A 12,467-nucleotide genomic window follows, 5' to 3' on the forward strand; every position below is an offset into this window, starting at 1 on the left:
GACAAGAAAGTAAAAGATGAGGATTCACACCTGGATATTCTTAACTACATAATTGTGTGTATCTACATCTAGATCAAATTACAACATATATTACATGTACACAGACATATCTGGCTGGCGATGATGTCTAACGATGATGTCTAACGGGAAGGAAGTCAGTAAAATGTCTGTACTTACATGATAGTACCGAGTACTTGGGTTCATTACGGGACCTGGAGTGTACTTACATGATAGTACCGAGTACTGTGGTTCATTACGGGACCTGGAGTACTACTGTATGTGCTGTCAGATGTGCACTAGTACTGTGGAGGATGTAGACTTGGGAGGGGGTGGGGGGACTGGGAGGGGGTGGGGGGACTGGCAGAGATTTGTAGGTGGAGTAAGTTAAAACAGTGACTATACCAACTAAATCAACTTGCCAACTAATTGATTACATCTGTAAAACAGAGAAAATATGCAAAACCCATTGTTTCATTCTGCTTCAATTTTTTAAAATTTTTATTTTGCTCTAAATCTCTTACAAGAAATTCCAAGGGGAGACAATCATAGTAGTATAAATGTGTAGGTGTAGAAGCAGAAAGAAGGGAGACAATTTGATGATGGTTTCAGATTACCACCAGTCTATATATGGAAAAAACTTGAGTGAAATCTAAGTGTGATAAAAAAGATGAAAGACACAGACATTTTCATCGTTATTAGCAATTTAAATTCCACAGTTCTGTCAATTTCTTTTTATTTTGTAATTTACTCTTTAACTCGGATGTCTAGTCTGTTCGGACTATGTATAGAACTGGCTGTAATTGAATCAAACACATCCCCATTATAATGCAGCATTTCTGGCAGTACACAGAGAAATGGTATAACTCATTTTATAATCTTTATAGCCAGATCACAAAAAGATCTCTACGATTGAAATTTCCTGAACATAAAAGGACCTTTCTTTTAATCATCTAGATGTCTGTGGCTAAAATGTTGCATTATAATAATAATAGTTAATGACCACAATGAGACCTAACAATAGTGAAATACATCTGTTATATTAATGATGATAGAGAATCTGTTAGATATAGCCTGTAACCTACAGGTGAGGAATATGTTATTAGATCTAGCCTGTAACCTACAGGTGAGGAATATGTTATTAGATCTAGCCTGTAGCCTTCAGGTGGGGAATATGTTATTAGATCTACCTGTAACCTACAGGTGAGGAATATGTTATTAGATCTAGCCTGTAGCCTTCAGGTGGGGAATATGTTATTAGATCTACATGTAACCTACAGGTGAGGTAATATATGTTATTAGATCTATCCTGTAACCTACAGGTGGGGAATATGTTATTAGATCTACATGTAACCTACAGGTGAGGAATATGTTATTAGATCTAGCCTGTAACCTACAGGTGAGGAATATGTTATCAGATCTAGCCTGTAACCTACAGGTGAGGAATATGTTATTAGATCTATCTGTAACCTACAGGTGGGGAGTATGTTATCACTATACCAGGGTAAGGATATGATATATATCTTACCACTCAGTCTAGATAAGATAGAACATATATACCTATATCTAAAGACACTACAGTACACCAAAACTACATATTTTGTGTTCTAAAAACAGAAACTAGATATGGATTTTTTTTATAAATAAAAAAAAAATCCACATTGTTAAATTTTGTTTCTATTCATAAAAATTGTCATTTAACAATTCTAATCATCATTGGTGATTGTAATGTTGATAAATCATTTCTTGGGTATGTAATTTGTAATAGGTAGGCGTTATATAATTTCGCCAGATCAAGACACAATGATGCAGAATGTTTGAGTTACCTGTGTTCCTCTCGGTCTAAGATTGATACAGAGGCAGCTTTTGGCACGTAGATGAAGACCGTTACTGTACCTTAGTAACCCAGCGCATAGTCTGATTAGTGAGGTTGTTATGGGCTTCAAATTGAGGTTCCAAATAGGAGCTCTTTGTCAAAAATATCAAAATGATCTTATTTTTTCCAAAAAAAAAAATATATATAATTGTTTAATGAATATGCATTGCCACATCTACCAAAGATATGAGAACATTTGTTCCACTTACACCCTCCAATGCATAATTAATTACAGATGTCGTTTAAATGTCTGTAGGGAGCACATTAGTCCAAAAGCAGTAAATTAAATATTTAGTCAAACCCACCTGTGGTTGTTCTGTGAATGATAAAAGTGGGTTAAGAATGCCCCTTAATCAGATCATTGGGGCCACATTTTATATAGATGTACCAATGACACTGTGCTGTTAGCCCTGCCTGGCTACCCTAAATAACCAACCATTGACATACCATGTTGTTGGCACTTCCTGGCTAAACCCCAAATGAGCCTTCCCCAGTATTTGTGTATGTAGCAACTCATCACGGCTAGGAATTAGAATACTACTCTTTTCGTGAGCCATACCAGTTAATTTTTTCCTGTTGTTTTCTCCACTTGGTTTCCTTGTTTTTCGATAGTGGCTGTAGAACTCCCAGAATTCCTTCTGAGTGTCGGCTGCTAATTCCTTCTATTCGGCAATCATATTCTGGATAAGATTCTTGGAAATTGGATGAAAGTTTATGTTGGAAATTGTGAAATAAGTCGAAGCACTTGAGAAAAGAATTTTCCAACAATTAGATAGAATTCTGTTGAAAACTGGATAATTAAAGCTCGTAAAAGAGTATAATATTGTGCAGGAATTTTTACCAGTTTCACACATTGAGAATAGTGATTGTATTTCTGTGCCAAAATGTCTTACCGTGCAGGGTTGAAGAAACCTGTTAGTAAATTATCGGTTTCTTCTAAATTTAAACAGGGATGTTGTAACGGAACAAAAGGACAACAAGACCGTAACGACCAAGACTGAGGAAACAACCACGACCAAACAAGGTAAGAATCTATTTATTTTATCAGTAGTTAATGTAAGTATTTCAGACAAATCTGTTACTATAGTGTCTGGGTATAAGTGGTCTGCAGTGCTGCCCAATAGCATTTCTAAATATGCACCAGAACATTCGGAGCAGGCTTTTTTTACAGGTTATAGGAATTTTTATGGCATACCTCTGGTAAATTATCCTCAATTTGTTTTTATTACAACGGCTTGTGGTAAAACAAAAGGGAGAATATGTATGGCATTGATTGGTAACACGCATCAATGAGCACATCTCTGTTGTGTTGAGTGGAGAGAATTCGGTAAAAACATGAAATTTTTGTTTTTCTCAAATTTGGTCGAAAGTTGTTCATAAGGTGAAAATGATACTGATACTGTATACCGTATTTGTGAAGGATAAAACAATATAATAGTGTGAATACTCGATTGCCCTGGTTTAGTACATGATGCTGTAATGTGGAATATGCTACTCCATGTTGGGTTGTTAAATATCTTGTAGTTATATTGGAATGCAAGTGCCAGAGTTTGGTTTAAGTGATGTTAAACATTCAGAGTTTGGTTTAAGTGATGTTAAACATTCAGAGTTTGGTTTAAGTGATGTTAAACATTCAGAGTTTGGTTTAAGTGATGTTAAACATTCAGAATTTGGAATCGTTCGTGGATAGTTGTTTGTTGTAAATATTTTTGATTTAAACTTAGTGAAGTTCTTTTGTGAAATACTTCTTCTCGAAGAACAACTATTTTCCTGCCTGGTTCAGGAACAAGCATGTACGAGTTGTGATGTATCTGTAGGTACACCGTATGTGTGTCATTTCCCTGGTAGGAGTAATAAGAAATGACACCATTGTAGGGTGTTATAGACAGGAATCTCACATCTATGATCCTCTAACAGATACCAACAACAAAGGATACTCCTCGTTATGACAGCTACATCATGCCGAAGTCTTGCTCATGCCCCAGTATATAGGGGTCTGCCAAAGATCAGTTGTCATTGAGTAAGAAGCATTTCAGCTTTTGTTTTCATTGGCTGAGAAAATAAGATAACTGACATCATTAGTAAAAGGTAGAAAAACATGGCTTCTGTGTTTGAATTGAAGTCTAACTTTTAGAAATTAGGCCCATAATCATGAAATATGACAGGATTTTTTTGTGTGGCTGTATGAATCATCACTCAGTATTGGTATGCCAGCTCTGTTACTACCATCACTCTCCTATCACTGTCAGTGGAGCACAATACAGCGCGACTAATGACATTTATATTTTATACCAAACCTATACAACTGGTCAGTACTGTTACCTACACACATTGTTACATCTGTACAGGTATTATTATACCTATACAGCTATTGTTATACATGTAATTGTGTACATCCAATCTGTTACTCAGAGGTGTATGTTATAAAGTAACATGTTAAATTGGATTGAATTGAAATTCATATAGAAGTTAAATTAATATCAATCTATAAAATATCAGAATATATGTCCATGTAAGATCTCCATGTTTGGCATAGCTGTATACCATAGATTCCATGGTGGTGACTTGTCAGTTGTCCCATCTTTAACCACTTCAGTTGTGGATATATTATGCGAGTGCTCACCAGGGAATTTTGTCTCGCCTACGACCAAATTGTGAAGCGAGACTGCAGTGTTACTTGTCCAGCGACAATGGTACCGGTGAAGATGAAGGCATTGTCCTCAACTTTTCACTTTAAATTTTACATTTAGATAGATCCAAAAAGTATAACATAGTTAGATCACAAAGTGGACATCTCAACATAGAATTCATTTACAGAATACAGAATTTATGGTCCAGTAACTCTGGAATTTAGGGATACTGGGAATCTGGACGGTTAAGTTTTATGTTTAGCTAAGTTTCTCAAAAAGTATCGATGTTATTTCAACAAAACATGGTATATACATGTATTTGGTGAAGACAGAACAAGCTCTTTAGGATAACTACGGTATATTCTGACAAACTGTGCGAAGGCAGAATAAGCTCTTTAGGATAACTGGTATATTCTGACAAACCGTGTGAAGACTGCATGAACAAGCCCTTTAGGATAACCATCGTATATTCTGCTGTTCAGCAGTACTTCTGTAGGATAACTACGGTATATTCTGACGAACCGGGTGAAGACAGAATAAACTCTTTAGGATAACTAGGGTAAATTCTGCTGTTCAGCAGTACTTCTGTAGAATAACTACGGTATATTGTGACAAACCGTGTGAAGACAGAACAAGCTCTTTAGGATAACTACTGTATATTCTGATAAATCGTGTGAAGACTAAACAAGCTTTTTAGGATAACTTCGGTATATTCTGCTGTTCACCAGTACTTCTGTAGGATAACTACAGTATATTCTGTAGGATAACTAGGGTATATTATGACGTTCAGCAGTACTTCTGTAGGATAACTACGGTATATTCTGACAAACTGTGTGAAGACTGAACAAGCTCTTTAGGATATCTTCGGTATATTCTGCTGTTCACCAGTACTTCTATAGGATAACTACGGTATATTCTGTAGGATATCTACGGTATATTCTGTCGTTCACCAGTACTTCTGTAGGATAACTACGGTATATTCTGTAGGATAACTACGGTATATTCTGTAGGCTAACTACGGTATATTCTGTAGGATAACTACGGTATATTCTGCCGTTCACCAGTACTTCTGTAGGATAACTACGGTATATTCTGCCGTTCGCCAGTACTTCTGTAGGATAACTACGGTATATTCTGCTGTTCACCAGTATATTCTGTAGGATAACTACGGTATATTCTGCCGTTCACCAGTACTTCTGTAGGATAACTACGGTATATTCTGCCGTTCTCCAGTACTTCTGTAGGATAACTACGGTATATTCTGTAGGATAACTACGGTATATTCTGCTGTTCACCAGTACTTCTCCAGTACACTGAGCTAGCAGTACCCTGTTGATTAGTTATAGATAGGGCCTGGAGGTGCTGATCTATCTTACCCTGACACAGATTGGAAGATAGATTGAGAGTTCACAGTGCCAACCCTATACATGCCAAACAACCTTTCTCCACAGAGTTTTATCAGTTTTCACACAACACAATATATGTTAGCTGTTGAGTAGTTAGACTGGGTTATCACTGGATAGACGGGTTATCACTGGATAGACGGGTTATCACTGGATAGACGGGTTATCACTGGATAGACGGGTTATCACTGGGCTGGAAGTTTACATATAGTGCTTGGTTTTAGGGACTGTACAAAACGAAGTGGTAGACATTAAGAGTACATAGCTTGCTTGGTTGCGGTACAAAACGAAGTGGTAGACATTAAGAGTACATATCTTGCTTGGTTGCGGTACAAAAGGAAATGGTAGACATTTAGAGTACATAGCTTGCTTGGTTGTGGTACAAAACGAAGTGGTAGACATTAAGAGTACATATCTTGCTTGGTTGCGGTACAAAAGGAAATGGTAGACATTTAGAGTACATAGCTTGCTTGGTTGTGGTACAAAACGAAGTGGTAGACATTAAGAGTACATGTCTTGCTGGGTTGCGGTACAAAAGGAAGTGGTAGACATTTAGAGTACATATCTAACTTGGTTGCGGTACAAAAGGAAGTGGTAGACATTTAGAGTACATATCTAACTTGGTTGCGGTACAAAAGGAAGTGGTAGACATTTAGAGTACATGTCTTGGTGGGTTGTGGTACAAAACGAAGTGGTAGACATTAAGAGTACATGTCTTGCTGGGTTGCGGTACAAAAAGAAGTGGTAGACATTAAGAGTACATACCTTGCTGGGTTGCGGTACAAAAAGAAGTGGTAGACATTTAGAGTACATACCTTGCTGGGTTGCGGTACAAAAAGAAGTGGTAGACATTTAGAGTACATATCTTACTGGGTTGCGGTACAAAAGGAAATGGTAGACATGTGTGCATATCTTGCTGGGTTGCTTCCCCTTGATAGATTTGTTATGCTCCATTTGTTTCCCACAGTTGACCTATTTTGTAATCCCAAATGGCACCTGCATTCCTCTTGCAGCATCTTTTACAATGAGTCAATATTTTCCCCAGAGTCGGATCTCCGTCATCAAGATGGAACAATCAATGATTGGGACATTTCCTCTGTCCCGTGGGAATTCCTTAAAAACTAGATATAAAAAGAACATTGTTTCAGTGATTTCAGCTGAACTTTCTTACAGCATCATTTTCAAACAGTTGTCATGGTAACAGGTGTGTTAAATGTAGTTAATTGTGTCATACATGTAATAAATCCCTCATTCATGCCAGGGCGCCAGGGCCATACAATAGGAATACCACTGAATGCCAATGTGTCTATCATATAGATAGGTAATGATATAGATATATATATTATGATATAAATGACTTAAATTATTGGAATTCTGCACAAAACTCTACACCCTAAAGTGAAATTTTCCTCTGTCCCATACCTTATATATACATTGAATGCTTACCCTGGACAGTATATCCATACTTTTACCAATTTTGTCAAATTACTTATCACAGTCTAGGGTTGAGATGGGGGAAGATTTGATCCTCATTCACAACAATATCCTACGTCACAGAAACAATAAAATGATGTCACATCGATCATAATCACATTACATTGGGGTAATTAAGCCCCCTCTCTATAAGATCCACTAAATGTCTCTCACCCTAGAAAAGAAGTTAAGAATTATTCAGGTGAAAAGGATTTATGTCATTCAAAATAAGGCCAAATTTCAAGAGAGAAATTTACAGACTGAATATCATGGTAACATATTGTTGCAAGTTGTTTTTATCGACCAATAAAATGTAAATGTAACATTTCAGAAATATTGGCTCGTTATAAGCTAATTTTGCTTCGAGCAAGTTATCTCTGGAATTGTAATGACATTTTAAAAATTGTAATTAGAATAACAAACCTAACACAATACAGGTAGATGGTGGTAGATGTAAATCCTCAGAAAGGTGGTTATGCTTTGATTAGAATCCAGGTCTAATTAGTGAGTTTTATCATCATAACCAGGGGATCTGGTTTCAGTCAGGAGTTAGGATAGGTCTTAACAGGATTGAGGAACGATTCCTAATGAACAGGAAGTACGCCATCATATCAAACAAAATATTGTGTTATTTTACCCCCAGCTTCACTGATACAAAGCACATGTATTTTCATTCTTACAGAACCTATTGTTGTTCTTAATGAAAACTATTTTTTGTTTTTGTTTGGGGGGGCCACTTTGCAGAGAAGATTGCATGGTGATTATTATAACATGTGTAGAAGTATTGATGCATTCCTGGCGTCTGGCGAGTGGTATGGCGAGTGTATTATTATGGTACATGTATTATGGTGTGAGCCTTTTGAAGGCTTTTTGATACTGGCCAGATCTTCAGTGAACAAAGATATATATGGTGGCAGGCCTCATATCAGATACACTATCATATTCTTAGATGTTGAATACTGATACAGGATCAAGGTTAAATATGAATGTATGATTTATAAACCCATAATCCACAGGATATATGATAATTCTACTGCTTTTGGATTATTAAATGCCTCTGGTTACTATAAGGCTAACTTGTTTGCCAGTCCTGAAATAGCAGTGGCATGGAATTGTGTACTGATGTGAAGAAATCAATATCAACCATTACAATTCTCTGAGCAGCAGAAATACATGTGAAACTTTCAGAAGATGGATGTATAGAGGAGGACTCTCTGTAAACAAGGATTCTTCCTGAATATTCTTCTGTCGAAAAGTATTTTTATTGTAAAGGAGGATTCTCTCTGTATACAGATGTATAACCAATGATTTCTTCTGTAAAGGGATGGATCATATTTCCTCGATATTTATGTTGTGCATCTGCGATTTGCTTTAAACTCTAACTTGTGGTATTGTTAAAGCTCTCACAGAGTTGATCTATACGAAATAGAAACATTCTTCCTTAATGAACTCTCCATCTGTCCAATCACTGAAGCATTCCTGATACTGTTATCTCTTCTCTGGAGAATCTTCATTAATTTTGTCAGAGAACATTTTGCTTGAAGAATGTGGTGAGACCTGGATCATTCACAGGTAAAAACATACAATTCAACTAGCAGACGGACACTTTGAATTTGTGTCAACTAGCAGACGACACTTAGAAATCACAGCATTGCATTATTGGATGGAATTTGACTGTTGAGACTTACTGAAGGTGATAGATATAGAAAACAAATGTGCATATACAAATTGGTATTCCTATCTTAATGTAATGTTTATTCAAAGAAAAGACAAAAGGAGATATCGTATAAGATCAGTTGTGCTTCTCTGAAAGGTAAAACAGGCCTACAGGGTCGATGTGCACCATTAGTTTCTACATCTGATAACAATACCAATGGGACTCTCAAACCTGCTGTTATTGAAAACGGAAAATTAATTATGTACAACCTAAGGGGCCTCAAAGAAGGTCAGAGGTCAGTGTTTACCAAGTCTGATTGAAGCCTGATCAGAACTGGTATACAGTGAGTGTATGCATGGTGTTTATTCTTCCTGAATGATACCTGGAGAGTTAGCCACTCTCACAAAATCAACTTGCCATCCATGCACAAGTCTCTAATGTGCTACTACACGAAAGCATATGTGAAAGTATGTGTGTGCTGAGTGTATAGGAAATAGCAGCACCATTCATCGGCTGTACAGACCATTCTGTGTATCAACTAGGAAGTCTATTATATCCTACCCGGTGTGTCCCGAGAAAACCTGTAAGTCCAAGTCAGATATAAAGTCAGGGAGTTAAGAAGTAGACACTACTGTGGGAATTATCGTGAGAATTTCTGGATTATTTATCTCTGGAAACGTGTGGTAGAGCTTGATCATATACAGCCATGTCAGGTAAACATTGATACATCATCATGATCGGTATATCTGTTTTGTATGTCATGCATGAGTGAATCAGATAAATCTAATTTCACCACAATTATGAATGCATCAGATTTCTGATATAAATTACCAGGCCGACAGGTTTTATATCAGGGACAGCCAAATAAATTACGATAAAATTATTTTAAAGATGTTAATCCATTGATCATGTGTGAATTATTGGTATACTATTGTTGGATATAATGATTTGTAGTCTGTCTTTTGCACGCATAAAAATATTTAAGAAAAAATTAAGCTCTACGATTCTGATTTAGTGTAATACTCTGTAATCTGTAGGGTGTGCTGTCCAGATCTGTCTGTTAAAGCACAGGGATTATACATATCATGTATTGTATTATCAGCCACTTGTACTAATTTGGACACATGTAGTAGCTTGATCTGATCGATAACCTCGGAATGTGTGTTGGGGGCGGGGTTACATTTACACACTGCGATGAATATATAGTTAACATCCTTTGTAGTATCAGTAATCAGACTTTGAGTCTACTAGTGATGATTAAAAACAAACTAGCGATAGATCATTTTAGATTGCTGTAATATGTATTTGCACCCAACGTCTGTTACATATTGTAGTAACAGGAATAGATGTGTAATGTTTATGTTTGAATTATCTCAAATTTCAAATTTACCTGTACCTGGCAGTTTACTTTAAGGCATGTCAAGATTTCTTTCAAAGAATTGTCCATCTTCCCCCTCGGATAGTTTTTTTAACCAGTTAATTTGTGTGAGGATTATGAGAATAATTATTGTGTAAGTATATATTATGTGTTAGTAGTCTGAGTAGACGGACACCATTTCAATGTCTATAGTGTTATGTTAAATGTATATATGTATGTGCGACTGCCTTATAAAGTTATGCGTTTTCCATGTCTTTTATGTAAATATGTTTATATACATATACCAGTACCAGGTAAACCTTCATTGGTGATCTTTTATTCCAAGGACCTTTATTGAAAATCAATACCGGGAAATTATACCTGGTCTTTACTTACCTGTAGTCTTACCTGTGTGGTAAATGTTCTAAAGATTAAGTAGTCTCATTTCTCAGGTTCATGTGGTATTTGTTGTGCTATATTATTTATAGAACTCACATCTACTACCTTGTACAGAAGATATTATTATCTGTCTCATGGGTCCTGAAGAGATTTCTGTAGACAGGTGGTCCCTGTGTGTCCCTGTAGACAGGTGGTCCCTGTGTATCCTGTAGACAGGTGGTCCCTGTGTGTCCTGCAGACAGTTGGTCCCTATCTGTGCTGTAGACAGGTGGTCCCTGTGTGTCCTGTAGACAGGTGGTCCCTGGGTGTCCTGTAGACAGGTGGTCCCTGTGTGTCCTGTAGACAGGTGGTCCCTGTGTGTCCTGTAGACAGGTGGTCCCGGTGTGTCCTGTAGACAGGTGGTCCCTGTGTATCCTGTAGACAGGTGGTTCCTGTGTGTCCTGTAGACAGGTGGTCCCTGTGTGTCCTGTAGACAGGTGGTCCCTGGGTGTCCTGTAGACAGGTGGTCCCTGTGTGTCCTGTAGACAGGTGGTCCCGGTGTGTCCTGTAGACAGGTGGTCCCTGTGTGTCCTGTAGACAGGTGGTCCCTGTGTGTCTTGTAGACAGGTGGTCCCTGTGTGTCCTGTTGACAGGTGGTCCCTGTGTGTCCTGTGGACAGGTGGTCCCTGTGTGTCCCTGTAGACAGACGGTCCCTGTGTGTCCTGTAGACAGGTGGTCCCTGGGGGACTGTAGACAGGTAGTCCCTGTGTGTCCTGTAGACAGGTGGTCCCTGTGTGTCCTGTAGACAGGTGGTCCCTGTGTGTCCTGTAGACAGGTGGTCCCTGTGTGTCCTGTAGACAGGTGGTCCCTGTGTGTCCTGTAGACAGGTGGTCCCTGTGTGTCCTGTAGACAGACGGTCCCTGTGTGTCCTGTAGACAGGTGGTCCCTGGGGGACTGTAGACAGGTGGTCCCTGTGTGTCCTGTTGACAGGTGGTCCCTGTGTGTCCTGTGGACAGGTGGTCCCTGTGTGTCCCTGTAGACAGACGGTCCCTGTGTGTCCTGTAGACAGGTGGTCCCTGGGTGTCCTGTAGACAGGTGATCCCTGGGTGTCCTGTAGACAGGTAGTCACTGTGTATCCTGTAGACAGGTGGTCCCTGTGTGTCCTGTAGACAGGTGGTCCCTGTGTGTCCTGTAGACAGGTAGTCACTGTGTGTCCTGTAGACAGGTGGTCCCTGGGTGTCCTGTAGACAGGTGATCCCTGGGTGTCCTGTAGACAGGTAGTCACTGTGTCCCTGTAGACAGGTTGTCCCTGTGTGTACTGTAGACAGGTTGTCCCTGTGTGTCCTGTAGACAGGTGATCCCTGGGTGTCCTGTAGACAGGTAGTCACTGTGTCCCTGTAGACAGGTGGTCCCTGTGTGTACTGTAGACAGGTGGTATCTGTGTGTCCTGTAGACAGGTGGTCCCTGTGTGTCCCTGTAGACAGGTGGTCTCTGTGTGTCCTGTAGACAGGTGGTCCCTGTGTGTCCTGTAGACAGGTGGTCCCTGGGTGTCCTGTAGACAGGTGATCCCTGGGTGTCCTGTAGACAGGTGGTCCCTGGGTCTCCTGTAGACAGGTAGTCGCTGTGTATCCTGTAGACAGGTGGTCCCTATCTGTGCTGTAGACAGGTGGTCCCTGTGTGTACTGTAGACAGGTGG

The 12,467-nt window shown here is 38.9% G+C and overlaps 1 protein-coding gene across 17 annotated transcripts in view; it reads left to right on the forward strand.

The window, feature by feature from the left end:
* The window catches only part of LOC117336894 (probable serine/threonine-protein kinase kinX), a 169,774-nt gene that overhangs the window by 92,093 nt on the left and 65,214 nt on the right, over positions 1–12,467 (forward strand). For 16 of the 17 annotated variants that reach the window (XM_033897641.1, XM_033897642.1, XM_033897650.1 and 13 more), the window contains one exon: positions 2,824–2,897. In XM_033897641.1, the coding sequence (XP_033753532.1) occupies positions 2,824–2,897 (74 nt within the window). The remainder of the gene's footprint in view (positions 1–2,823; positions 2,898–12,467) is intronic. The other variant, XM_033897643.1, reaches the window with a different exon arrangement.

The sequence above is a fragment of the Pecten maximus genome, chromosome 10 (genome assembly GCF_902652985.1).
Source record: "Pecten maximus chromosome 10, xPecMax1.1, whole genome shotgun sequence".
NCBI classification, from domain to species: Eukaryota; Metazoa; Mollusca; class Bivalvia; order Pectinida; family Pectinidae; genus Pecten; species Pecten maximus.